Source organism: Doryrhamphus excisus, chromosome 2 (genome assembly GCF_030265055.1).
Source record: "Doryrhamphus excisus isolate RoL2022-K1 chromosome 2, RoL_Dexc_1.0, whole genome shotgun sequence".
In the NCBI taxonomy this organism is placed as follows: domain Eukaryota; kingdom Metazoa; phylum Chordata; class Actinopteri; order Syngnathiformes; family Syngnathidae; genus Doryrhamphus; species Doryrhamphus excisus.
This window is the reverse complement of record NC_080467.1, coordinates 20,164,307-20,191,934: the sequence shown is the minus strand read 5'-3', so window position 1 is coordinate 20,191,934 and position 27,628 is coordinate 20,164,307. Positions and strand designations below refer to the sequence as shown.

Here is a 27,628-nt window from a genome sequence, read left to right as displayed (position 1 = left end):
TCTTCGCTGTATTATTGATCATTTTATGTACATTTAACGTCCATTTCCTATGCCGCGTGTCCTTACTGGTATCACGGGGGTATGCTGCAGCCTATCCCTGCTGACTTTGGCCAAGAGGCGGGAAGCACCCTGGATTTAAACAAACCACACAGAGATTGGAACCCAGACCTTCCCGATGTGTTTTTAATCCATTTAATGTAAGTACTCAACCCTAAATCACGCAGTGTAGAAAACAGTGACATAATAGTACTAACGTTGATGTCAAATATTAATGTTGAACATTACAATAACTCCTATATGCTTTTCCCAAGGTTAGCATGCTAGCTAGCTGCGGCCTGGTATTTATTGTTGCCGTACTGTTGCCAACCGAAGAGGCGCCAGCAAGTTAATGTGGTCTCCAGTCCACCCTTTATGGAGAAAATGGAAGTCAATTTGCGTTTACGTGATAATTGTTTAGGTGAAGAAGTGGTTAATTGTACAGTTGTTTTATTCATATATTATTTTCCCATTCTTTTTAATAATTGTTTTTATTAACTCAAAATGGCTGACCTGAATGGGACCCCGGAATATGTGGTAGGTTTCCCCCACCTCCTGGACCAGAAAAGTGTACTTTCCGCAACTTGAAATGATACAATTTAATACAATAATATAATAATGAGAATATAATTTGGACAAATTCCGACGTGAAAACTGACACTTGAATGCAATCATTCCAAAGTACGCTATTGTAGTTTTACTGGTACGCATGTATGTCACACCATGTTTTCTGTATAAAAACAGGACAGACGTTCGGCTTGTATAATTCACTTAGGTGCATTTAGCTAATATAGGCTACAAGCGGCTCAGTAGAAGTAGGCTGACGTCATTGTGGTCACCATTATCAGGAAGAGGATGCTGGGCCAGCCGTGCAGAGACCCTGCAGCTCCATGCAGGTCATGCCCACAGAATGCATGCTCCAAAAGTAGATGAGTCTCTGCACTGACACCTACCAGAAAGGGAGAAACAACTCTTCAGTGTCACATCAGGTACAGGTCTTGCCAAAAATGTCCTACAATGTCGCTTTAGGCCTCCTGGCAGGCAATTTTCTTCTCTTCTTCTTCTTCTCTCAGTTTTGGAGTGACGTCCAATTAATGTCACAGTTGTGCCATATCTTCTCCACTTGATGATGCATACTCCAGCTTTGCCGGGGAAACTACTATATTCCCTTCTTTGACTGCTATTTTTGAATGAAATGTTGAGATGCCATACACACCTTGTTGGGACCACTCGTCCCAAAGATGCTGCACGTCCTCGTTCTGATGTTCATGGTGCTCGTGATGTGTTGGATCTTTGAGCACCGAGAAAATGGATGCAAAATAAAAATCTAATAATAAACAGGGAACTTGAAGATTAAATTCAATTCAAGGCTATCATAAATGCATGATAACAGTAGAGGAGGATTAAAAACAGAGGACATAAACGGGAAATGAAAACTATGACAATATAAAATGTAGTGCTCTTGACCTTGTAGCTAGATAACAAACATTGAAAACAAGAGACTTTGATTACAAAATATTTTCAATTGAGCCCAAATCATACAAAAAAAACTGTGTACCATTTGAATGATGCCAGATCATGCGCCGAAGCTTCCTGAGAGCTTGAGTGAGGTTCTCCAGCTGGTCGTGAAGGTGGATATTCTCCTCTATAAGAGCGTGGATGGTGTCCTGCAGTTCGAAGCACAGACCCGGCACCGTGAGCACAAGCAGCAGGGTCAGCGGAAGCATGATCCCAGGCCTAAAAAGTGGCCTCATGGTGACCAGCACATCATCCTCACTGCGGCCCAAACACAGCCCGATTGATTTCTGCTGTGTTTTTATCAGCCTGAACACAAAGGGGGAGGAGACTTGTTTTTTTCCTCTTCGGCCCAATGGATGGAAAGCTGCCTGTGGGCTCTTCAAAAATCAATCAAATGTTTCTACATCAGCGAGTAGGGCGATGACTACACTTAAGCCGAACCCCCCCACAAATAATTTGGTGTTTATTAAAAAATATAATTGCGCCAACAAATTCAATACAAAGTAGCAAAAAATGACTTTATATTATAAAAAATTATGATATTTCACATGAACCTTGATTGTTCTGTACTTTTCCCAAAGAACAAGTATTAATTGGCAACACATTGTTGAAAATGGGTATGGGATTTTTCCATTCACTGGTCTAACTTGGGAATTAAGTCAGCAATCAATCCTAAGATTTGTTTTAAACTGTTTTTGTGTAATTTATTCCAGGAACTCTGATGAATTAAAATTATCAAGAATCCTGTGGAAAACTTGGGAGATTTAATGAGGGATCGGAATCATATTTTCCCAAACAAAAAGCCTTTATTTTTAATTATGCATATAAATTTATGCAGTCTTGGTAGCCCTGGTGCGCTTCTTTTTGACCACGACAGGCTTCTGGCTCTTCAGAATGGCACTGGCACGACGCAGGGCAGCCTGGGGAGTAAATGGGGAAACAAAAACAAATGCCCGTCAGCTAATGTTGGGCCAAAATGGAGTCTGACGCACATGAAAAGCCAAACTGACCATGCGCAGGTCCTTCCTGTACTTGTTCTTGCTAATGATGTGCCTCAGGCTGTTGAGAGTGGCACGGGAGTTCTTGTTGATGGTGATCTTCTCGTAGGAATTAGCAGGCTTGTGCTGACCTGTCAAAGGACAAACAGTCTTTTCAGCACATTTTCAGCTGGTGTCCATCTCAATAACGTTCACTATAGCCGATTCCAGAACTTATTTGCAACAGCGGCCAACGCCATAATTTACCTTTACGCTTCTTGAGGACGACAACCACGCCTTTGCCATCAGCGGCTGGCTGCACACCAACAGTCTTCTTGTGCACCAGCCCGTTGAAGCGGAAGGAATTCCTTGCCTTCAGGTTGTTGGGCTCCTGTCGTCAAAGATCTTTACTTTAACTTGCGTAAGTCCCCCCATATTTGATCTTGATATTTAAAATATATAGCGCACTATTCCTCATGTGATTTAATAAAAAATAATTTTACTACACACTAGTGAAAGAAACATTGGGAACATCCACTCTCCAATAAAAGGTGAATTAAACCTCCGCTACAAAAATCATGCTCAGTTTTGTGAAATTAGTATTACAGTTGTAGTAAACAGTGTCTGTTCACATGTTTATACAGTTTATACGCTGTATCGGATACTTCCAGACCACTTACAGTACTGTACGTCTGTCCATTCCTCTTGAGGAGGAAGCTGGAGCAGTTCCGGATAACCATCCACTGCAAATGGGACGACATGATGGACCTAAACAAAATTATATGTGTCAACGGACAATGCGATGACACATTAAATCATAAGAGGGAGAAACATTCAGCGTGGTAGCTCATCTGTGCTATTGTGCTAATGTTAGCTCGGGAAGACGAGGCCTAACCAACACGACGTATTGCTTCTACTATTCCTACTTAATATTTTATCTACATCGGGATATTTATTAGCACATGGGGTGGGAAACATTATACCGAACAATGGTATCCTACTCTACTCCCCCAATTTAACGCCAAACATAAAATATTTGAGTGGTTTAATAGCCGAGTGCTAGCAGCCGGAGCGACCACGTTACCTTTGAGCAGAGGAAAAGGACCAGAGAAGACGGAAACCGCTTTACCCTACTTCACATACAGATCACTCCGCGGCCGTTTCTTCATTTATTTCAACAGCATAGCAATATGTTCAATCCAAATGATGTATTAAAACATTACTTAAATAAAATTTGCATTTAAAAAATACTCGGTGTGTTTTAAATTAAAATTTCAGGTAAGCACTATTTTTTGTAAAAGAGGCGAATGAACACATCACACAACTGCACGCGTCATTTGACGATGCGTCATCATTATGCGACTCCTGTTTACGAATAGTCGCTTAATAGGCAAGTGTCAACATATTTCAGGCTACAGGAAGACTATTGAGAAACGAAATAAATGACTGAGTGTCAATTGAAAACAAAAAAACAATTGCCTTGTTTAAATATTAGTATTTTAGATCCAACTCAAAAGTTAAGGAAATGGGAAAAATCGTTATGAAGGTAGGCTCCTTTCGAAGACACACTCCAGTGAAATAACAGTTGCTTAAATGTGAGCTAACATGGACGAGGAGGAAGCACTTGGTGAGCAGCTGTACAGTCGCATTTACCCCAAACACAACGAGAATGCTGGGAAACTGACAGGTGGGTAAAATACCTTCCAAAACACTGTAATCTATATCAACAAATTCAGCCGACATTTGAAATTTAACATGCACCTGCGTGCATCTCCTTCAGGTATGTTGCTAGAACTTCCTGGTCACGTTTTGGGTCAGATCCTGCAGGATGAGGTCATGCTCACTGCAGCTGTAGACAAAGCAGTGAGAGCACTGCAGGTGGACCAGGAGGAGCCCAGGTACACGCAGTAGTGGATTTCAATTAAATGATGGCTTTACTTGACTCATAAACATGTTTTGTTGCAGCAAGATAACAAGTAAGGATGAAGATGACGCCTCTGTGTCTTCTGACTCTTTGGGCGAGCAGCTTTTTGACCTAGTAAATGTTTACAACACCGGCTACTCACAGAAGATCACAGGTTAGATTCATTTCCTATTGTTTTGCATCACGTGAATCACTGAACAACAGCACAGATCAAAAGTAGCTGTGATTGTGGCTTATGTGATTGCGCTTGACTCCACAAGGCATGTTACTGGAGCAGCACAAGGAGGCCGTCTTAAACCTCCTCTCAGATCCCAAGCAGCTGGAAGAGCAGGTGAACAAAGCTCTCAAGACTTTAAAAGAGTATGTGACTTCTATTTGTGCTTTATTCATCATTTCAACGTTTGCAGTGGAACTCCAGCACAGTGAAACCTCTCATGTTTGCAGGCAGCATGTGGAAGAGACCGACGTCAGTGACTCATCAGACACCGAAGATTCAGAGGGGTTGGGAGAGAAGCTCTTCTCACTGGTGGAGAAACTGGACCACTGTCATGCACATGAAATCACAGGTGAGCTGAGACTACAGTGGAACGTGTGCACTACAGCTGGTTTCCTCAGGGAGACAATAACCTGTGACACAGCTGCACCAAAAATTTGAATGATCACACATGAGCGTAGGGGTACGCATGATATGACAAAAAGGCTTAGTGTCTACACAAGACAAAAACGATTGGGAGATACTGTTGTAGGGTATGGAAAAAAGCCAACTATGTACGCCTGTTCATTCAATCTCAGCCATTTTTCAAAATGAATTAGTGGGGAGCTGCGTCATGGTCCCTTTTTGCTCCCCCCCCAAAACTGTAAAAGACATTTTTGTTGTTGGGATCGGGCGTATACGTCTTTGATATTGAATGAGTTGATGTCCAGTTCCCTCTTTGTGTAGGCATGCTGCTGGAGGTGGATGCAAGTGTTGTGCGTCAGCTGCTAAGCGAGCGAACCATGCTGGTCGCTGCTGTGCAGAAAGCACAAGCAGCACTGGACACTGGACACGTGTAAAAATACATCTTTGGTGATGTAGGGTTGGGGGTGGGGGGAAAGGACCTTGGAATGAAGACTACATGGGTGATTAAAAGTTTACACATTTTGACTAATAAGATGTGCAATGATTTATGAAATTCTTCAGGTATATTGTATCAAATCTGCACAAATGGTACACGTTGTTTGTTTGTTTGGTCTTTTTCAATGACTCCACATGGACACATTTCAAAGCACTACAGAATGCAAATATACCTTTATTCAGTATTTGCCTGTTGTGTTTTACATAAGTTGAAAACAACTTGCTTTCCTGAAACGGAAGGGGACCATTTCAAATATTACAAGTCTACAAAATAAAGTGAATGAAATACAAGGTGAGACGAGGGAGTTGTAATTCAATTAAAAATGTTAGTAAATTATTGTACTGAAAAGTACGTTTTTATTTCACAATGTAGATAGATTTATTTGGAGCATAGGCGGCCTATACAAACATGTATTTATGACATTTGCGGCAAATCAGATGCTTCAAAGCTAATCACACAAAAAAATGAGTTGTCCACACATGCACTCTCTCACACATACACACGTATATCTTTATGCCTCAAGCTCATAAATACAATCCATCTGATATACAAATATTTTGATTTATTTTATCGGGTTTTTTTGTTTTTTTTTTGCACTGTTCATGATTCCTGCTGGTTTGAAGACATCACTTGTTGGTCGGGAGATACTTGGGCCAAAGTGAGACCAAAGACTCTTCAAAGTTGAGTCACAAATTGACAGGAGAGCATTTCAATAAATATGTGGAAACATGCGGCATCTTCACATGGCAGAATGAATCCACCTCCAGTCTGTTTTCTTGTAGTCATTGACAAGAGGAGGGAAAGCACACAACACAGCAGACGACGCACTACAGACACTAGTCATTCTTCTTGCTCAAAGCATGCTGTCTCCAGTGAAACAGCATACGAGACCACAATATGAAATATAAAAAGGTGCTTCTTTCTTTCTATACATCTCACACTAAATCACTCAAACATTTACACTTTTAAGACAAGACTGAGAAGATATGGGATGCTGCTTGTGCTAACAGTTAAGTTGGACAGCAGATGGCGCTTTTTATTTGTGCACTGATGCCTTCTGCTCAAGAACAAACACCATGTTTGTTTAAAAATATATTTGTGGCCATTGTGGAATTAAAGAGGAACGGAGTGGTTAAGCTGTTTGACTGGCACGATGGTGAACACTCATCCATCGAGAAAGGTTCCTTCAGACAGACAGCGGCACGTCCTCATGCTTCATTGACTTCCAGGCAGTAGAACACCATCCCATCCGACAAGTGTTTACCGTTGAGATGTTCACTTCGTCAGCTCCTCCTGATATTACCTTTATGAGAAAAGTCAACAGTTGAATGGAAAGTTTGGGGGGGACAAAAGAGGAGGTAGTGATCTGTCAGTCTTCACCTATGCAGGGTTACAAAAAGGCGCCGCCTCCAACAGGTGCATTCCTCGGGCCGCGATGACTCTGTAGAGAGACGCAAGGTTTATGACAGTCTCCATGCTGCCTCTGTTGAGGTGTGAAGGCGTAACACAAAAAAGATGCAGTCCCAGTGCCGCCCTCATATTACAACACAAGCTAAGGAAATGATATTAATAGTAAAAAACCAGTGGGAGCAATATTTCACATTGTTTAGTAACCATGCAAATACTATGGAGGGTTAATGGAGCTGCATCACAACAAAAAAGGAGGACGTGTCTCCAGCATGCTTGAATTGTTGACCAATGACGTCACTCTTTGACCTACGACTCAACATATTTGACCCGCTGATCAATGACTACATAACATGTTTCACACTCTGACCATTGCTTATGCTTAGTTCACTGACCAATCATTCCCCAGGAAGTTTCACTCTCTGATCAATAACTACCCAGGATGCTTCACTCTCTGACCAATGACTATTTAACACGTTTCCCTCTTTGGCCAATGACAACCAAGCATGACTTTACTCTGACCCATGACGACCCAGCATGCTGTGCTCTTTATCTGATGACAGTGTGGCGTGCTTCACTTTCTCGCCTCACCGTTTTACCTGCGACTATGCAGCATTCTTCAACTTCCCCACCAATTATTGCTTGCAATGACAGCTAGGAATATGTATGGTTAAATAACCAGTACATAAAATAATGCATTATTTTAATCATTTCTATATTTGGGCCTCATGCTGCACTATAAATGTACTGCACGAGATGAGCACATATTGCAACTTTTCTATTTGGTAGCTGTCGGGTGAAGTCCTCTCTCAGAAGTTATAAATAAAGTTATAATAAATGCTGGAGACGGCAGGCAGGTAGTAAGCAGGCACACATCCCACATTAGATGGACGGCAAACAGGTGAAGCGTGCTACTACTGATGCAATGGACAAGGCGAGAGCAAGCAGCTCAGACGGCGGCGTATAGGGCATGTAGAGAGGGGGAAGACAGGTTGTGAACCACTTGCAAACCTCATTTTAAAAAAAGTACCTGGTTTAAATGCTGACTCACTTCGCGTGATAAAGAACTCATTGAGCTAGAACGTGAGAGCTGAGGACAGCAAGGGAAATAAACAAATGGACAAGAAAACAAACCACAAAGCCTTATTAATCATCTCCCATGCATCAGATTATGTCAGCTCGCGAGCTCAAATGTGGAAACGATGGTTCTTCTCAAGGGTGGGGAGGAAACAGACATGAAGACAATTACGATTTCAGCAGAGAATGACTTTTAACAAGGCTGAACACAAAGATTTCCAATGGACATGCTACCTTACATGGTGCCATGTGCTCACAGTGAAAACAATTAGAAAACAGCACACGCGTGGCCGTTAGGTGTCGAGCATCAAGGAGGTTTTAAACTGGCTAAAAGACAAAGCAGCAATTTATCTCACCTCTCCAGATTGCGAGCCATCAAGCACAGGAGGACCTTGTGGGACAGGCGGTAACAGCGTTGGATTGAACATCTGGTATAAAGACAAAGTCATTATTAGAATATCAAAAGTTTAGGGTTTGCACCTGGTTCAAAGCTCCCCAAAAAATAAAGGTCTCCCAATGATTTCAAACCAGATACCTGTGGAACAGAGCTGTTTGGTGTGGACTGTTCCTGATTCCCCCCTTCACTGCCCTCTCGAGGTTGTTGATCAGTGGGGGCTAGTACAGTAAAGACAAATGTAGTCGTCACTTCAACCCATAAAACATGACTGTCTGTGTCACACACCTGAACTAGGCACAAATAGGTTTGTGGGCATGGGCATTGGTGCGAGAGGGGCAAAGAGTTCCATAGGGGGAGCGGGGGCCAACCCAGCTGGTTTAGCAGCTCCACCTGGGTTCAGCACGTCCACATATCGGCTCTTGATGCCTGAGGAGGAAACCCCCAAACCTAGTTACTTACATCGTCTGGAGACATCTTTGACTAATCCTCGTCTTACCAGCTCTCCTGGAGAACATATTGACTGGAGGGCCGCTGCTTGGGGGTGCGGGAGGCCCAGCAGGAGCAGGCATGGGAGCCATTTTGGGGAACCCGGAAGGTGGTGGTGGAAGGGGTTTACTCTAATATAGGAAAAGACACTGAGTATTCTGTTCTTAGTAAAACTCCCTTAAATAACAATACAAACCTCCTCCTCAGGCTCGTTCAAGTCCACCCATTTCTGCTTCTTTTCGTCCCACACAATCTGACAAAGTGATTTCTTATCATGACTGGTCGCAGGTACAAAATGAAGTGTTTTGCAAAGATCGGTGGCTTACAGATTTGTTTTTGTCATCTGGTAAGTGAGCCTCATTTTTGCCCTTCCTGTAGAGCCACGTCAGCCAACCCACGCCACCGCCACCGCCACCCTGTGTTAGTAAGACAAATCCGTCGTCAACACCATTATGGTAAAACAATGGAGATCTGAATAAGTGAGTGCAAAAATGAACCTTTTTAGGGGAGTCCTTTTTGGCTTTCTTGGTCTCCTCTTTGCGGGGTTGTTCAGGAATAGAGGGCGGCGGAGGAGAAGCCTGCTTAACAGCCGAATTGCTCCTCTCACGTCCACCAGAGTGAGTTGAAGACTCAGAAGTAGTACGAGAGCGAAGCCCCGAGGCCTGTAAACAAGACAATCCTCAAGACTAAGCAAGACTCACTGGTCACATCTTTAGATAAAACTTGATGCTCCAGCAGATGCTTTTGCCACAAAGCACTTGCGACCAGGCTGTATGCATATCAAGGAAGAAACACTAACGCACCCGGTGCACAGAAGACTGTGATGTAGTCCTTGATCTCCTCCCAGGACCCTGCACAAAACACGGAGAGTTAAGTTTAGTCCACACAACGGCATCAATCAATCATTTCAATGTTTTGAAGAGTGTCTTGCTGTTATGTCACTAACCAGCTGTGCCATGTGGTCATAAAAATCCATCTGAGGTGTGAGGGAGCTTCTGTGTGGGGAGTTGGACATCGGTTGATCTGGTGGGCTGTGAGACGGGGGCTCGAGGGAGGGAATACCACCGGGTGAAGGTGGCATGTGTGCAGGTAGCTGAGGAGACATCTGATGGCTTATTTGCGCCGGGGGCATGAGTGGTGGCATCTGGCCTACTTGAGAAGGCGGGGGGCATGGCTGCTGATAAGATCCAGCATACATTTCCGACTGCTCAGGTGGGGGTTGGAAGTGGGGAGTAGCATATGCGGCATCCTGCGGAGGGTAGCCTGACATAGTAAGCTGTCCGGGAACTCCGCTGGGTGGAACTGGGTAGAATTGGGGCACGTCGCAATGGGGCTGAGGCGCAGCCATTCCATCTTGGAGGATGGAGGTGGGAGCTAGAAAAGTAACATGGCTCTCATTCAGGACGGATTGAACACAACACAAATAAATCATCACAAGAATCCACAAACCTGGAGGCATTAGCTGTACACCCTGGGGTGGAGGCCCGGGCACCAATGAGCTCATCAATGGGTTGTCAGGGGTGGGGCCATCCAGCTCCATCGAAGTGCTGTAAGGTTCAGGTATACTCGGCTGATCTAGATCTGAGCTGGGACTGCTGCTGGAAAACTGTGTTGGAGTCATTCTGTCAGGGTTGTAAGTGATTACCCCCGTCTAAGGAAGAATATCGGTCATGAGTTATTCCCCCCAAATTGGGTTTTCATTTCAGAATGCCTAAAATTGTCCTCCTGCTTACCCTGATCTGCCCATCCAGCTGTTTGAGCTGGATCAGCCAATCTGGCTCATTGAACAATTCCTGCTCCGGCTTCTCCTTCAGTTGGGGGTCGAAGAATCGCAACTTTTCAGACATCTGTCAACATTTAACATAAGATTGACATTTGTCTGTCTCCAGAAGTGAAAGGAAGTCAAAAGACAAGGGAGGCACTTACCTGGATAACTTGGCTAATGAAAACAGGGGAGTAGTAGGACGGCTGCATGAGGACAGTCCGAGAGATGACTTCACAGTAGTGGAAGGCCTGAGCACTTAGACCAGCTTCAGCCAAACGGCATGCATAGATCAACTTGAAGACCTTCGACGGCGCACAAGGTCAAAAAGGTTAGTTCCTCTTTTGATGACCATTTGTAAATATAAATATATTTAGAAAATACCTGGAAATTTGGCAGTGAGCAAGGCTGGGAGCCCAACGATTGAGCGTACTCGTAGGCTTCCGTCCTCTGGATTGCCTCGTTAGTTGCAAAATGGTAAAAGGACAAACTGAAAGTGGAGATATAAACATTCAACATGACATATGTGGGCTACTATGTCTGATTAAATATGCCCCCATCGGTGCACTACCTGTGGTTGGAGCCAATCAGAACCATCTTGGTGCTCTTTTTTGTGTACACACCAAGGCCAACCTGAGCCATCAAGTAGCAGAAGTGAGCTGCATCAATGAGCCCCTTGGACGCTGGCAAACACAAAAATGAAAAACAACACTATTGCGGTGCTTGAGACAACAAATGGTTAGGATTCGGGTGTCACCCTACCAAGAGTGTCTCCCATGGTGGTGATGGTGCGTGTATCAAGGTCCAAAGTGTGTGTCAGGTTAGACAGCACCATGGCCAGGTGAGGGCGCCAATCGCCCCACTTTTCCTCACCGCAGCACTATGAACGAGGGGAAATGTTGATAATACTTGCATAGGTGAAACGCTATTTGAATCAATCCAACAGACTTACAGTAGCTGACGCAGGCATCCTCCCCGACATGAGCTGGTACACTGTCTGGAGAGGGTCATTGATGGGCAAGCTGTTGGCAAACCTGGCATGGACAAAAATAGATGACAACTGTGCGCCATTTCAAAAGGCTGATCAAATTAAAAAGCAGAGGCAAGTTCATAGCTCACCTCGTCATAACACGTGCATGTGTCCTGTTGTCCATCTTGCTGGCCAGAAGGAGGGCGTGGCCCCAGAGACCTCCTTTCATGGCAGCTTCAAGTGCATCCTAGCGTGTAGAAAAATTAATAGCATGTTTTAATATTTTGCATCAAAGAAATACAGTCTATATTAGAGTACTTCCTACCTTCTTGCGGCCAAACAATAGCAACTCTCTGAAGCGTTCTGTTTCTTTACCAACATTTTCTGGGACCGTCATGAAAGTGTCAGACAGAAGGGACAGTGGCCCAGCGCCTGGCTCCTCCTCCGCTCTGGCCAGCGGTTCATTGTTGAAATCAATTAAGTTAGCTTCATTAGGACTCTTGCCTGGTAGCCACACGGAGCGATGCTCCTTCAACAATAGGTCAGCAATGTCGGTGCCAACCACGGTCTTGAATGAACACAGCGTAACGGTAAGAAATTTGTGTCCGCCATTAGAAAAGTGATTGATAGGAGTCTTTTGTGTCAAATTCAGTCAATCCTTACCCCATTCTGTCTACACAACAACACAATGAAGTCCCAAAGTAGGCGGGCAGAGTCTCTGTCTAAGAGGTTGTCGTCATGGGAACATTTGAGTGCTTTATTCTGGGAGAATTTTATGACGTCCACCTTGTGGGTCTCCTCCCTGATGGGTATGATATAACAATATGCACAAATTAATACAAATCTGAAAATGTTGTGAAGGACTTTTCAAAACACGTACTTAACAAGCGGTCCAGGAAATGCTCGTAGTTCTTCCTGATCCAAAGTGTTCTGCAACATAGTCTGAAATAGCAACATAAACCCAGCTAAATGTCTAAAATATACTACACGTGAAATAATTGTCTCACGACGCAACAATGTAACAATTAAAAATGTACCTCAAGGTTGTGAATATCAACAAGAGCCGGCTGTCCAGCTGAGGGAAGATTGGGCAGAACCTGAACCAGATGACCGCCGGGTCCAAAGCGAGCACAACGGTGAGGCATGGTGAACTTCTCTGGAGTTGCAGGACGCGGGGGTTCTACCGGGAGAACATTTGCAAAGTGAGTGATAGAAGGAATCGTTCTTTAACAAATGCCTTAAACGGGAATGAAACCCTACGCTGTTCAGTGGCAGCCCAGGTGCTGTCTGCTGTGTACTCAGAGGGATACAGGTACTGCCCATAATTCTGGGAGGCATCGGTCTGGTTTGGGTACTGTCCATAGGAATAATCCACAGCTAAAGTGGATGCTGTTGCATCATAGACTGCTGACACCAAGTCTGGCTGGCTCCTGTATGCCTGACTCTGTATGGGGCAAGGACACCAATTACTCTTGGGAGAGGTTAGTCGCTGGCATTTAAACCAGTGTCAGGAAGAACATACATGTTTTATACATTAGAATGCTTTAGAAAAGAGGTTATAAATACATAATTCAAGGGCTAAACATATGCATGTACCTGATGAGACCTTGAGCTGAAGCTGCTGCGCCTGCTGTGGTGGCTATGAGAGCTGTGCACACTGTGCGCAGACTGTTCGCTGTGTACGCTGCGTCGGTCAAAGTCATCATTGTACGCCTCTCCACGCCGGCGGTAATCATCATCGAAACTGCTATCGTAACCAGGGTAGTACCGCCACTGGTCCTCATAGCCATCTTTCCTGTAAGAAGAATGATAGCGTTTATCTTACCAAAAAAAAAAGGATGTGGACAAAACTATAACTGTCATAAAACTTTTGCAACTGCATACCTAGTAGGATACATTTGTTGATTGTAGTAGTTGTCTCTGCCTCTGTAGCTTTCATCATAAGTAGACCAGTAGGACTGATCATAGTATCCTCTGTATCGGGGGTCAAACTGTCCATAGTTGTATCCTTTAGGTAAATAGGCAAAAGTTCAAAACCAGTACCAATACAGAAGATTTTATACATGTTTGTGCACACATTTTGTAAAACTAGGAATATCTCATACCTGCATAATCATAGTGCTTGGCGTAATTTGCATAATATTCATCATAGGCACTTCGGTTCGCTCTGTTGTAGTCGTCAGGATAGCCTTGCCTTAAAAGGAGAAGGAAGCCAAGAGGAAGTGAAGGTCGAAGCTCAAATACAGGAAAAACAAAAGAAAACATAAATGAACCTACCTGGATGGGGGCCTGTCAGAGTACTGACTAGCCCTGGAGCTGGGTCGCTCCAACTGAGGCTCTCTATATTGATAGTTTGGGTCACGGTAGGCTGAGTTCTGGCCCTCGTACCTACCATACCATGGATCTCCTCTGCCTCTATAGGATCCATCCTGAGAGAAAAGAAATATTGACAGAATGAAAAAAAAGGTTTATTGAGGGTACTTTTAAGTACATATAACAAATATGCCATACGTGATAATACTGCAGAGCTCTAGGATCCCCAGGTGGGTAGGGCCCAGGAGGATACGGTGCTCGGCCATCTGGGTATTCACCATAGCTTCCATAATAGGCTCCGTACATCTGCCCCGGCCCAGGAGGAGGGGGACCATAACCCTGCTGACTGCCAGCAACAGAAGGCGGTCGAAGTGGCTCACCTGGAGCTTGTTGGGAAGACCCAGGAGGGAGTGGCCCGGAAGGTACAGGAGGACCAGGTGGACCTGTAGCAGGAGGAGCACCTGCGGGAACAGGACCGGGTGCCTGGTTTGGATACTGGCCAGGCAGTGGCTGCGGTGCCCTCACTGGAACAACAGCGTCACCTTGTCTCTGTACTGTGGCATTTGAATCTGCGGTCCTGGGAGGTTCGGATTGTGGCTGCTGAGTGCCAGCAGTTGTGGTTGGTGGGACCCCTGGGATTGTTGAAGAGGCCAGTGGCACCTGTGTGGTGGCTAATGAAGAAGCTGGGGGTGCCTGTACATTCTCTTCCACTCTTACCCCATGCTGTGCATCTTTGGTGACCTGCATGTAAAATCCATTACTCGACTGTGCAGACTCGTGTAAAGCTGAAGGATGGCCAGATGCTTGATTTTTGCTTTGTGATTGGTGCATAGAAAAATCAAGAAGTTCATAATTTGACGGCTGATTGTGATTGGGCACAGAAGCAGCTGTGAAAGAAGTCGGAGGATTAACTTGGTGATCAAACCGGGTGTCTCCACTCAATGATTGGCCCTGAGAAAAGGGCGGGCGGACTGGTTGAGGCTGTGATGAAGCGACTCCTGAAGTTGCCACTTCACCGTCTCGGGTCAGATTGAGAGGGGCGGGGTTTGAGGTAGAAGCAGGTGGGTAAAGTGGATTCTGATTGGAGGGCTGTACTGTTGTGTGGGATGTGTTTGCACCCTGTCCAATGGTTCTCATAGCTGAGGAACTCTGACTTGTCACTTGTGCAAGGGCACTGGGGGTAATTACATTGCAATTGGACACGGGCGGTGCAATCAGAACAGGCTGCTGGAGCGAATCAGACACCAGGAGAGACGCATAGCCCAGGTTTCCTTGGGAGTCTGTTGTGTCTAACTCACTCACCTTTGGTGGGTTCTCAAGATTCTCTAAATGTTGCTGTGATGTTGGTTGGATTCTCTGAGGAGGATGTAGGTCCAGTGGGCCATCCTCTGGAGGCTGAATGACATCAACACTAGGCTCCCTTAAAGGTGCAAGAACAGTCGGAGCAGCAGGGGCTAAAAGAATGTTAGCACCCAAGCTGGTAGGGTCGCCTTGGGCCCATAAAGTAGTGGCAGGGCTCTCACAGGGCCGACTGGCGCCATAAGCACGAGATGAGGGTCGGGAGTGAGACTGAACTGTCGGGTTTCCCAGATGAGGTACACCGACAGGGAGAGGGTGTCCTGGCCCATAAATATTTTCCATATTATCCGGTGGCTGCTCCAAGTTGCCAGGTGTAGTATCCGTGCCACCCTCTGCTACCATTTTTGCTCTGTCAACCTCAATTGGACGCACCCCAACCCCATGTGAGCGAACAGGCTCAAAAGAGCTGTTTGCACTGGCCTGAAAGTTTCCTGTTGGTTTTGGTGGGCTCGGTGTGGCAGACCACATCTGCTCTGAAGACTTTGGCTGCACGGCCACATCGCCAACTGGAGAAGAGTCGATCTGTTCAAAGTAGCCTCCGACAGCAGCAGGAGGCGGCGGGGTTACATCATCAGCGGGCCGTGGGCTTTCCTGCTGAATAAAGGTACCGACTACGCCCTGATGTCGACGGCTGGCAGTCCCACTTCCATGACTCATACAACTGTAGTTTGAGGATGCACTTGCAGACCTCATTGGTCTGGGAACAGAATCTGGAGTCTCTTGGTTAGGCCCAGGTTCAAATGTGTCAACTCCATGTGTAGTAGGCACCGAAGTACCACCTGGAGTTTCACTAGGCAGTACTTCTTGATTTGGGACGCACTCAAAATTCTCCACATGGTCATACTGTGAATCAGGGGGGGTTGCCTGTGGTGTGGCATTTCCATCACTCATATATGGTATGTGAGAATTGTCCTGCAAACAAGGTCCTTGGTTATCAAAGGGAACATCTGCACTAACATTGTGTGCAGGTGGAGCAGCTACTTGTGGATTACTCTGAGGCTGCGAAGACTCAGGGACACCGTTCATGACCTTATTTCTCTCTCCCGCCAAGGTTTCCTCATTTTCTACATCATTGTTATTGAAAAACATAGAGAGTGTGCCAGACTCCTGAGAGTATGGGACTGTTGCAGAGGTAGTGCCATGCTGGGGAGCTGTGTTTGGCGCTTGATAGGCTCCGTCATCAGACTGAGGTTGAAGATGAACAGGGGCAGTCCCCATTTGGTGGTAGGATGGGTCCTGTGGCGCCTGATTGAACCATGCGTCATGGGGGGCAGAACTCTGCATTAAGTAGCTCTGGTTTTGCAAATGTGAATTATTCTGTTGGGTTGCATTTGGTCCAGCCCATTGAGAGCTGGGGGGGTTTACAGGGTTCTGATGAGGAAGAGAAGCCTGCATTTGGTGGTGCCCAAATTGTGTTGGAGGGGTGGGCGTGCTTGAAGGATACATTTGGGGTTGCATATTAAAAGGCTGTTGTGGAGGGTCATTGGTAGGTTGAAAATAGTTCTGAACCGATGGAGGGCGACTTCCATGATCAGATGCCCTTTGAGAAGTGGTAGTAGCAGGAGGCACAGGTTGGAAGGGGACGAGCTGAGGGGGGGGCTGCCCGTGGAATTCCTGATTAAATGTTTGACTCTGTACTGGGATTGACGGCACAGACGGCGGTTCTGCGGCAATGGCTGACGGTTGTTCTCTCGAGTTAAAATAACCCTGTTCAGAATGTGAAGGTGCATATGCAGTACGACTTGGTGCTTGATAAGCTGCAGGTGTGGCTGCACTATGAGGGCTGAACATGGGCAGCCCTGGCAGAGAGGACGGCGGGGGGGCAGATGGAGCAGCTGGGACATTCTCCAACGTCTGCGGTTGAGGAGGCAGACCTGAGCCTGCTTCAGCATAGGTGTTGTTGGGTGGGGCTTGCGTTAGAAGAGGGTTGCTGTTGGGTACGGGGAGGCCCCCCGTACCCATAGGAAGAGGGGGAGCTTGGACAAAAGCAAAGGGATTTGTCATGGGTTGGGTAGAGGGTGGCATTAAGGGAGAAGCTGCTCCTGCTGTAGCCTTTACAGGCCTGGTCCTGCGGAACATATTGGGTCCAGAAGGAGGAGGGCCGGAGGCTCCCGGAAGTCCAGTCCGAGGAGGGGGCTGCATGGCAGCTGAGTTGCGACAGGCAAGTCAATCCAGAAGATCTCACTCGAGGGCTTGAAATCAGTCGTAGCTGGATGGACAAAACGCAGATGGTGAGTGCAAAACTGCACATGAACCTTACCACACCTATATTTGTATTACAGAAAGCCATTGAAACTTGACAACATCTATCCAACACTACATCTGATACACATCCAACTATGAAATATTTTAACCAACTAACTGTAATAATGTTTAAGATGTTTATCACATCACTCATTGCTGTTTTATTAATTATGCACAATCAAGTTATGTGATGTGACACATTGCAACCATCTATTGTCCTAAGTAAGGTAGAGGCATAGTAAATGTGCCATAAAAAAAACAACAACAAAATACCCAGCAAACTGAGCGCTGTGCTACCTTGAGATTACAGTCGTCGAGGCGACTGTGTAATAATGTTTGATTGGGGTACTATGAAGGCAAAACGTAGAAAATGCAGCTGTTATCTGAATAATTACTCCGGTTTGTGACAGTTGCAGCATCTACCAACAAGCACTGTAACACCCCAGAGAAAGCTGGATGGATGGATCTACTTTCACCAGTCATTCCAGGCGCACAACTGTCATTTCGTTGGTTACATCATCAAGTAGCAAACCTTAAAACTTCCTGTAAGTTCTTGTTGTTGGCTTGGCAGCTAACAGTGCAGCTCCACAGATTAAATCCATGTCCTTAACGCCACAACTAGCAAAACACTGCCGTCCAAAATCGACGGAATATGGCCATATTTGGGTGTCCCAAGTGTCCTCTGCGCAAACCTTCTTTTCTTGTGGATTCGGAGCCGATAAGACCTTCCAAGGAGCAGTTTCAGGTCGCTTGTCACTCGTCGAATACATTTAAACAAGTCCACTGCCTGATTGAGCTAATGTTAGCATTCGAGGTTGTTAGCCTAGCCGTTAACTAGCTAACAGAAGGGAAACAGTTCTAATTTCTGCGGCAAACGTCAGATTAAAACAAACATTAAAACGGTGTTTCTATTTGTATGTGTGTGCGCGCTCCTCGTTTAGTTCAAAATGTGCACAGAGTAGAAGGAATTCTTACAAATGCGCAGGATCGTGAGTATGACACACCGCTACCATCTCCATTAGCCACATCCTACTAGGCTACGTGTACAAGCGGCGTCAACCGTTGCGTCATCAATATGGGCGTGGCTTAACTACTTATTTGGAAAGTCCTTCTCAATTTACCCGAGTGCATTCAACTTATGCATGCTGTAAATGAAATTACCTAAATGACTGACTCGAAGTGCAGTATGTAGTCGCTAAAATGAAATTAGCTATGAAGGTAGCTAAATGTTGCACTCATAGAAGCACATATAAAACAAATCACCCCAATATTGACTTTATTTTGTTAATTATATTTCTTATGTGTACATTCAACACATTTTGAACAATACAATGCAACTGTTATTACAGGAAAAAGATGAATGTAGGTAGGGGTGTCATTGCAGTGCGGGTCATGAACCACTAGGGGGCCGAATGGTGTTGTCAATTAGTCAGGAGTGAGGGGTGCCCGTGAAGTAATTCTCGGCCCGCCATACACTTTTGATTATTATCTACCTAATAACTGACCTCACTTTTGTTTTTAGTTTTTATTTATTGTAGTTTTGCACAACTCCAACTTGAAATGTTATGGCTGATCGCTCAAATGCTGGAAAGCGCTCTGTCTCAATGACCTCATTTGTCTTCTTCTTCTTCTGCTTAGACTTGCCCACTGAAATCTACCCAACTCTCCTACATTAGACACTTAAGTCTGGGCAGGTTGGGACAAACCTTCAAGTGTAAACCCTCCGACTGGTGTTTACTTTTGGCACAGGGAGAGTTGAGTAATGTTTGTATCCTTGTTAGGACATCCTTGCAATAAAGCCTCCAATTGGTCTCCCTGACAAGGATCTCTCAATGAAAGCCAAGACATTGTTTACAGAACAGCTACACAAGTGTTTAATATTGCGCTATACGACAGTCATAACTCCTGAGAGGCCCCTGTGCTGTGTGACAATGGTGCAGACTCTCTGAACAATGATGGTTGAGTGAGTTCATCCTTGCTGAGGCACGCAGGGCAGGTGTGTGATGGCCGGGATAGAAGGCAGGAAGATGCGTCCTTTCAATGGTACATATCTCTTATGTTGAAGGGGTGATAAGACTCTCTACAGGTGTATTGGTGTGGGCTCTGAGTTTGCCATGCTAAGATAAAATACACTGTGTTGTCAGGGCCCAATGGTATGTGAGAATCACAAACAACGCTTCCCTACTAGTGTTGGGAACCGCCATCACACGTGTTGTTGAATGGAGGCGTTTGGCAGTGTTTTAGAATGTGCCACATTTTTAAATCTTGGAAGAATTTTGGTGGACTCTGACGCAACAGCAGGTCATGCAATATTTGAATGTAATTTGAAATCATGTAAAAATGTAGACATAATAATTGCCCACATTGTACTTGCTGTGGGATAGGCTCCAGCACCCCGCACGACCCCTGTGAGGAAAAGCGGTAGAAAATGAATGAATGTACTTGCTGTGCCCTAAAATGTGCTTATTGTCTAATTTATTTGGTTTGTCACTGAATTTGCATTTCTCATGAGGCAAACTTTCAAAATTCATTTTTCACTGGTTTGAAACCAATCTTGTAATATTCTAATTTGATTTCTCATACTGTCTTGGAATAATGCTCTGATGTGTACAGTACAGCACATACAGCATAATATGAAAATACGACCAGATGGGGGCGTTGTTGTGCAGGTAACTACTCAGGTGAACTTACAATACATAATAGAAGCAATTATTATTGTACTGTAATAATGTACTTGTATCACCTCTTTTTAGTCTATTCTGGTGGGTAATCTCTGTGTATCAGCAACATTGCTAAGTGGTACACGGTGGTGCAAATACTGTAGATTCTGGAGGTAGAAAGTCGTGTTTTTCCAAGTGGAAGATGGATTGTTTTACAAGCTACAGGAGGAGAGAAATGATGGTAGGAGATGGGCAGAGTCAAGGGGTGGGGCGGTGGAGTCTGGTGGGTGTAGACGTCACATCTGTTGCTGCCACTCCCTAGGGTCTTGGGAGCATGGGAACCTTCAACAGACCTACTGGTTGCAGGAGGCTCTCCAAAGTGCAGTTCATTTATCAGTTTAGGTAAATGGAGCTAAAATGTTAGTTTAATGTATTGCAGTTTGGCAGCCAAGGATGGTTTGGCTGGGGGAGTCACGCACAAGCCCATTAATTCTGCCTGCATAGTGCTGGGAAAGTAGAGGCATGATGCAATCAATATATAGCAAATATATCTTTCATGGAGGCCCTACATGGTGTATACACTCTACAGTATTATACGTGTATGTTTCTGCAGTGTTCTTGCCTCAGTGACATAATGAAAACGTTGACTTTAATGACTTTAATGCATACAGTACGTATGTCAGACCAGTAGGTAGCCATGCATCTCTGAAGCGTTATAAAAACAAACTCAGGCTTTGTCTGTGTGTCTCATAGTGCCGCCTCTGCGATTCTTCCTGAGGTGTGATATTAGATTAGAAGTATTGAATGAAGACGCCATATTCCCCCGTTGCACAGTCAGTGCTTAACATATTTCCATCCCCAGTCACTGGAAATTTACAATCCTAAGGCAAAACCTGGAGATAATTCCAGACCATGGATATACTGAGCTAGCAAGCTTTGTTTCTCTGTGGAGCACGGCACAGTTTGATGAGGTCTCACCTGCACGCCGATATCAATACCTCCAGGATAACTGATATCGGTTTTGGTGCGTTGTAGATAATTTTATGTTGTTTAAACACTGCAGTAGCTTGAACCGCGTGATCCAGGTAGGTTAGCTCGACGATAAGAAATTCAGTTAGGGACACTTGAGTCATCCTAAAGTGTTTACGTTTATCGTAAAAGTGGTACCACTCCAATACTGCAATCCCATTTTTCAAATGCCATGTAATGTAAACATTCTGACTGCAGCTGGAGGCCTGCAAGGCGCTGTTTACCGAGGAGGGTTTTGAGTTTCCTTCACTGTCTTGACCAGCATTGGCCCCCCTGGTATGGCGACCACCACACTTTAATAAGCCATTTCACAGGGGTCAATTCTCCTTTCTCCACGGCGTCAGCTGGGTCGCCCCATTCGCCCTTCTAACCCCTTCCTCACCCCGGCTCCCCCGTCGGCATGTGTCGGACCCGGTGTTGTTTACCGGGCAGAGCATTTAGAAGGGTTAGCGTTTCACCGAGGCAGCTGTTGGCACCATGTGCCTCGCTCATGGGCGGCGGGCCGACGGCACGCTAGGCTGCTGCTTCACACACTCTCCAGCATCCCCTTGAGGATGTTCCTCTCGTCTCCCTTGCTTGAAACCAGCAGTAGCCCTGCTCGGGTATCACTTTAATGGGAAGTCATAGTTCTGACTTTAATTGATGGCTCCCGCCCGGTGGTCAGTGGAGTAGCTCGAGCCTTGCTGTCAACAACGAGGTCCCACGTTCAAGCACAGATTTCATTCACTGGACAGCAGCGGTTTGTGTCATGTCAGTCATTGAACAGACTTTGGGCTTCCGTCCAAGTGTTTGCCACGTCGTCCCTTTCAGTCCATGGCTTGACAACTTCATCAAACACAGAAAAGTTCATAATACTACAACTGCCTTCGATGGTTCTTTGTTTGTGCCAAGGCATGTGCGAAATAATTATATCTGTCTTTATTTCCATAATAATACATTTTGACTTTATTCTCATAACATTATAACTTTTTCTGCAACCTCATTACAGATGAATTGTTTGCATTTAAATTTTGTGAGCGCTGCACGGCGGTCGAGTGGTTAGTGCGCAGACCTCACAGCTTGGAGACCTGGGTTCGATCCCACCCTTTGCCATCTCTGTGTGGAGTTTGCATGTTCTCCCCGTGGGTTTTCTCCGGGTACTCCGGTTTCCTCCCACATTCCAAAAACATGCTAGGTTAATTGGCCACTCCAAATTGTCCATAGGTATGAATGTGAGTGTGAATGGTTGTTTGTCTATATGTGCCCTGTGATTGGCTGGCCACCAGTCCAGGGTGTACCCCGCCTCTCGCCTGAAGATAGCTGGGATAGGCTCCAGCACCTCCGCAACCCTTGTGAGGATAAGCGGTAGAAAATAAATGAATGAATAAATTTTGTGAACAGATTTTGTTTTCATTACTGTGTGAAAAATAGCAAAGAATACAGTAACATTTTCTTCCTTCACAGTGCTATTTGTTAGCTCCGGGCTCACAAAAAATTAAGCAATTCTGTCCAAAGTTGTGATTCAACATTGGAAAATGATGGAGCGATGTGAGATACGTATATAAGGCTAAGCCTCACTTTTCTCCGTAGCGACTATTTTTGTCTAACAGAAGAGTTGAATGGAGGTAATGCTGCCCCCCCCCCCTCCTCCCGTAGTCCAGGGAGAGTTGGGAGAGTGGTTTAAGAGAGGCAAGGTCAGGGTGGCAGTTGTCAGGCCCTCATCCATACCATTTGGACGGAAAGTGATACGGCAGACAGCTGAGACTGCTTGGGTCTCTCAGGGTTAATTTGGAGCGTCTTAACATTCACTTTGCTCTGGCCGGATTTGTAATGAACGTGGAACTAGAGGGTGAGTGGAAATCTCAGCATCTGTGCCAGTTTACCACACACACACACACACACACACACACACACCTCCTTCTGCTATCTCACCCTCACATATGCACGCCAAATTACAGTCGTCACATCAGGAGGCCGCAGAACAGATTCCTGAGGTCGTTCTCCAGCCACAAAGTCATGCCCGGCCTGGAACTCTTCTAGTAATCATATTGGCCGGGGTAGCACCATTCCACACCGCCTGCACACACATTTCTGAGAGCCTCCTTCACCCCAGCCAGCCTGCATATTAGGTGGGCCCTAAAATAAACAGCAGTGAAACAAGATGAGGACATAAGATATTCTCCCAATGGAATCCACAGAGTTCCACGCACGCCGAGAGCACCTGCGTGCAGATAGAATGTGATACGCCTGGGGTGTGCACTTATGCGGAGGACGCCCCACACAGGATGATGTTTATCTTGGTCATGTGTCTTTATTATCACAGCTTTGATCTGTCCAACGTGATTTGTTATCATCCAACACCATCATTTCAGCTTGCTACCTTAAAACCTTGCCAAACTTTGTGACTTAGCGTGCAAATATATTGAGATATTTCACTGCGGAGTGAATGATACGCTGCAGCCCACCCTTGACATATTGTATGCCACCCAAAAACACCCCCAACGACACTGAATGTGATCAATAAAGCAAAAGGTGCATTAGCATGATGCATAAACAACATAGGAAATCTTACCGAGCATACACTGATGGCACTAAACTTCGTGGAGATATGATTTGCAAATCAAAACAATGCCTGTTCTAATTTTACAGAACATTCATTCATTCATTCATTTTCTACCGCTTTTCCTCACGAGGGTCCTGGGGGTGCTGGAGCTGTCCGAAGACCCAGCTGTCTTCGGGCGAGAGGCGGGGTACACCCTGGACTGGTGGCCAGCCAATCACAGGGCACATATAGACAAACAACCATTCACACTCACATTCATACCTATGGACAATTTGGAGTGGCTAATTAACCTAGCATGTTTTTGGAATGTGGGAGGAAACCGGAGTACCCGGAGAAAACCCACGCATGCACGGGGAGAACATGCAAACTCCACACAGAGATGGCCGAGGGTGGAATTGAACCCTGGTCTCCTAGCTGTGAGGTCTGCGCTTTACAGAATATATTTGGTGATAATGGTAGCTCAATATTAGTTTAATACTTTGTCCTCTCCATTGTGATCCTGTATAAGCATCATTTACATTTGCTGATGTAGTCCTGTTTGTTTCTGTTGTCCTGTTATTGTCATTGCAATTGTTGTTGCTGCTGGTGTTTTTGTCTCTCTTTGTATGTCCCCCCTCTGTTTTCTTTTTTCTTATTTTCCATCCCCTCCTGCTCCGGTCCGGTAGCTCAAAATCTGCATCACAAAAACCTCAAATAAGCCAAATAACACTCTATATAACATGTAAGGTGTAGCTTACACTTTTGTGTAATCAGTGCTGATGTTTTCGGACGATATTGGTGAATGAATCTTCTTCCACCAAACCTTTTCTTTCTTCATGTCTCTTGTTTAAATTCCACACCCCCCAAATCCCCGAAGCTGCTAACTAATCTCTTTGCAAAAATTCCCGTGCTGAACAAATATCTAATCTCACAGTGAATTTTCTCACACAAACACTCACATTTTTGTTTACACTACACAGGAGTTGTGTTTGTATTCATGGACATGGCTGGTTTCTCTTGGCTTAAATCAGTTAACTCAAGGTTTTTAATTGACAAATCCCAAAAGAGAGGAGACTCTTGCGTTTAAGTGAATTTCTACAGTTTCTTTCAGTGCAGGTTGTCACATGGTTGTGAATTAGAGCCTGTTTCCTGCACTTTCTCACCCTGAGCTTTAAAAGTGTGTGAGGGTGTGTGTGTGCACGGGGACAGACGGGGACAGCGTGGGGCCAGGCCTTCCTGTGCTTCATTGTCTTTCAGCACTCATACGGTAAACAAACACACAGGCACGTCTATTTTGCAGCCAAAATACTGCAAGGTGACGGAATGTAGTTAAAGGTCTATTGAATGCACACTCAATAGAATATTTTAGCATAATCTGTGACTGCAGTTTACAGACATCCTGATTAAAATGTGCATAAAATCACGCGTTGAAGTCACTCTTCTCTAAAGCTATTCATGCTTTGAGCAGCTTCAGAGGGAAGGTGATCTCCCCCACTATCTCACCTGCTTTCAGTAGCTAGACTTTCTAAATACAATCTTTACCAGTATTAGAGCCCTGTAGGCATGAAATAACACCCCTATAGTCACTTTTACATTCCTATTATTTAATTTGTTTACAACACATTGCTCAAGTGTACTGTGCAGGTTACGGGATCATGCAGGCACACAATAGACGACCATGGCATTAATCATGAACAAGCTAGCAAGCTAACTAGTTACCCTCCAATTTATTTACTGTATTGGAAACCTGAGAAAAGGTTTAAAACGGAGTGTGAAAGAAGGACAAAGAAACCAAAAAATACCACTTCCACACCGAATGGGAGGAGGACTTATTTTCACACTATCATGTCAGACATACCATGGCTGACTCTATCTAATGTGATGTCTCAGTAATGGATCATCACTGACACATAGTGGCCAGAACAGTTTGTCTTTCAATATTGTTTGACTAATAATACGCCATAAATAACCACAAAACAGCGATCATTAATTAATTCGTGATTTTTTGAAAAACAGCGATGGAGCCAGGGAGTGATAACCGAACCACAGTATTGCAAAGGATTTCTGTATATGCATTTCTAATTCTTTTCGACACTGTTCCATTGTATTTCCTGTTGGAAAAATTGCCTCAGTTTTAGCACTAGCCCATTTTGGTTTTCATCTGAATGGAACAAATGAATAATGAAAGCCGAGGTACCACTGTACTTGTCACACCCTGGTTATCTCATGTCCTGACCTGAATGAGTCACCATTTAACTGAGTGTGACTCCATCACGGTGTTCGGGCATGTTTCACATTAAAAAGGATTCTAACGTGAGAAGCTTTACATTTGAAGGACAATGGAGGAAGGTGATAATTGGCACACCTGAGGACCTCTGTCTCCTGGTTCAGAGGCGTTTGTGCTCCAGAGACAAAACAAACAGAGGTGGGGGGCTCAACTGTTCCTTTTGATAAAAGTAAAAAAGTGCTTTCCCACTCGCTTATCTGCATGTGAGCAAGCAACAGGCTGTTTTTCTACAAACAACTCCGGATTCGACCCTACTCTTCAGTAAATAACCAAATGATCAAACTGCCAGGGTGTGAAAAACTTTCAGATTAGGCACAAAAGACTTTATCAGTGAGGTGGTGGGGGCGTTCATTGTGTTTCCATTAACTATCAAATCTTTGTAGATGTGCATATTTTAAGAAGGTTACATTTACAAAAATGCACTGACATTTTTTTCTGCACCTCCAAAACAATAGTCAAGGTCCACACATGCGCATTGTCGCCGTGCTATTTTGGGACTTTGTTGTAAGCCCTTTACAAATGTCAGACATTGAGGTCAAATGACATCACACACGTCTCTGTCAAGGAGAGACACTTTCTATGTGAACCTCACACCGTGCTTCAATCCTACTTCATCCTTATCTGGGTTTGGACTCTTTAATAAGCTGGCCACAGTTTCATTTCTAAGCTTTGGGTCCTTCCTTCTGTGCACTCATGACAGGATGCATGCCCGTACACATTTCATATTTACATCTGCAGCACCTTCGCTCCACACTTTGTATTTGTGTTTGTCTTACGCAATAAGCAGACTGTTCCAACACGCTCCCTCTGACGTTCACTGAGTGTTTCCCACGCAGCGTGAACCTCAAGAGACCTCACCATTTCTTACGGTGTCGCTCCATTTGTATGTTGCACCATCAAGGATCAACTTGTGAGAAAGCCTAATGAAATAACTTTTGCCCCGGGGTGATGAAAGCGCACAGCAAATCCCTCGGGTTTAATGAGAAGGAAGATTAAAAAAAAAACAAAAAAAACAATCTGTGTCTTCTACTCAGCAGACATTGCACTGACGACAATCATGGAGTTCAAGTCATCAAGACCTTTTCATGGCCAAGTCTTACAGTCCAGTTCCTTCATGTGTTTTTAGCATTAGTGTTTCATTAGAAGTTTATAGTATTATTGTATATAGGTTTGGTCTTGTTTTTTATTGGACCTCTGCATATTCCTTATGAATGAAGTGTATTATTAATTATTACACCATTTTGCTTTGTACAAACACAAATTTTTACACAAATTTTCCCTCAGTTCTAGTACTACACTGGTTATCGTACAATAGTGTGCTGAACAAACTTGCATATTGAAATTTGAATACTTAGGTATCTTGGATCACACACCCTACATCAAAGTGGCAATATCTACTTTTATTTAGTTTAGTTTTATTTTATTACACAATACTACAGCATCAGTTGGCAAACTCCAATGAGAATGTTTTGCACCATTCGGTTGCAGACAGACTCTTCGGAATTAAATAATCATTTATTATTATTGAGGTTGTACTGTATTGACC

The 27,628-nt window shown here is 44.7% G+C and overlaps 3 protein-coding genes across 8 annotated transcripts; 1 reads left to right on the top strand and 2 right to left on the bottom strand.

The window, feature by feature from the left end:
- Nucleotides 1-2,340: 2,340 nt before the first annotated feature.
- rpl28 (ribosomal protein L28) lies at nucleotides 2,341-3,380 on the bottom strand. 2 transcript variants are annotated; one of them, XM_058048687.1, is made up of 4 exons: nucleotides 3,212-3,380; nucleotides 2,799-2,922; nucleotides 2,565-2,683; nucleotides 2,341-2,474 (listed from the first exon to the last, which is right to left on the bottom strand). In XM_058048687.1, exons 1-4 carry the CDS (start codon nucleotides 3,290-3,292, stop codon nucleotides 2,385-2,387), a joined length of 414 nt encoding a protein of 137 aa, XP_057904670.1. In that variant the 5' UTR covers nucleotides 3,293-3,380; the 3' UTR covers nucleotides 2,341-2,384. The 2 variants fall into 2 exon arrangements, with proteins under 2 accessions (XP_057904670.1, XP_057904677.1); XM_058048694.1 differs by having other exon boundaries at nucleotides 2,341-2,454.
- On the top strand, nucleotides 2,981-6,524 carry LOC131102952 (uncharacterized). The gene is made up of 6 exons (XM_058048673.1): nucleotides 2,981-4,218; nucleotides 4,312-4,429; nucleotides 4,497-4,609; nucleotides 4,716-4,815; nucleotides 4,900-5,021; nucleotides 5,396-6,524. Exons 1-6 carry the CDS (start codon nucleotides 4,137-4,139, stop codon nucleotides 5,506-5,508), a joined length of 648 nt encoding a protein of 215 aa, XP_057904656.1. The 5' UTR covers nucleotides 2,981-4,136; the 3' UTR covers nucleotides 5,509-6,524.
- sec16a (SEC16 homolog A, endoplasmic reticulum export factor) lies at nucleotides 5,733-18,638 on the bottom strand. 5 transcript variants are annotated; one of them, XM_058048613.1, is made up of 32 exons: nucleotides 18,278-18,554; nucleotides 15,285-17,550; nucleotides 14,181-14,723; nucleotides 13,947-14,098; nucleotides 13,775-13,863; nucleotides 13,554-13,677; nucleotides 13,266-13,464; nucleotides 12,930-13,113; nucleotides 12,707-12,849; nucleotides 12,550-12,611; nucleotides 12,333-12,471; nucleotides 11,995-12,237; nucleotides 11,819-11,916; nucleotides 11,652-11,733; nucleotides 11,462-11,579; nucleotides 11,271-11,382; nucleotides 11,084-11,189; nucleotides 10,864-11,004; nucleotides 10,671-10,784; nucleotides 10,387-10,588; nucleotides 9,884-10,311; nucleotides 9,741-9,788; nucleotides 9,435-9,599; nucleotides 9,264-9,353; nucleotides 9,134-9,190; nucleotides 8,948-9,068; nucleotides 8,737-8,877; nucleotides 8,590-8,669; nucleotides 8,411-8,482; nucleotides 8,008-8,067; nucleotides 6,951-7,011; nucleotides 5,733-6,873 (listed from the first exon to the last, which is right to left on the bottom strand). In XM_058048613.1, the coding sequence occupies exons 2-31, from the start codon at nucleotides 17,481-17,483 to the stop codon at nucleotides 6,961-6,963; spliced, it is 6,363 nt and encodes a 2,120-aa protein (XP_057904596.1). In that variant the 5' UTR covers nucleotides 17,484-17,550; nucleotides 18,278-18,554; the 3' UTR covers nucleotides 5,733-6,873; nucleotides 6,951-6,960. The 5 variants fall into 5 exon arrangements, with proteins under 5 accessions (XP_057904596.1, XP_057904570.1, XP_057904561.1 ...); XM_058048587.1 differs by lacking the exon at nucleotides 18,278-18,554 and adding an exon at nucleotides 18,561-18,638 and having other exon boundaries at nucleotides 5,734-6,873; nucleotides 14,181-17,550; XM_058048578.1 differs by having other exon boundaries at nucleotides 5,734-6,873; nucleotides 14,181-17,550.
- Between the last annotated feature and the right edge of the window lie 8,990 nt (nucleotides 18,639-27,628).

What these genes read in the sequence shown, in the direction of transcription:
- sec16a (XM_058048587.1), bottom strand. Translation starts at nt 17,483, where the DNA reads ATGCAGCCCCCTCCTCGGACTGGACTTCCGGGAGCCTCCGGCCCTCCT. An exon ending in GGATGCCTGCGTCAGCTACT is followed by an intron (nt 11,580 to 11,651) that starts GTAAGTCTGTTG and finishes CCTCGTTCATAG; the next exon opens with TGCTGCGGTGAGGAAAAGTG. An exon ending in CTGATTGGCTCCAACCACAG is followed by an intron (nt 11,190 to 11,270) that starts GTAGTGCACCGA and finishes CTCCACTTTCAG; the next exon opens with TTTGTCCTTTTACCATTTTG.
- LOC131102952 (XM_058048673.1), top strand. Translation starts at nt 4,137, where the DNA reads ATGGACGAGGAGGAAGCACTTGGTGAGCAGCTGTACAGTCGCATTTAC. An exon ending in GAATGCTGGGAAACTGACAG is followed by an intron (nt 4,219 to 4,311) that starts GTGGGTAAAATA and finishes CATCTCCTTCAG; the next exon opens with GTATGTTGCTAGAACTTCCT. An exon ending in CTACTCACAGAAGATCACAG is followed by an intron (nt 4,610 to 4,715) that starts GTTAGATTCATT and finishes TGACTCCACAAG; the next exon opens with GCATGTTACTGGAGCAGCAC.
- rpl28 (XM_058048687.1), bottom strand. Translation starts at nt 3,292, where the DNA reads ATGTCGTCCCATTTGCAGTGGATGGTTATCCGGAACTGCTCCAGCTTC. An exon ending in ATGGACAGACGTACAGTACT is followed by an intron (nt 2,923 to 3,211) that starts GTAAGTGGTCTG and finishes CTTTGACGACAG; the next exon opens with GAGCCCAACAACCTGAAGGC. An exon ending in ACAGGAAGGACCTGCGCATG is followed by an intron (nt 2,475 to 2,564) that starts GTCAGTTTGGCT and finishes TTTACTCCCCAG; the next exon opens with GCTGCCCTGCGTCGTGCCAG.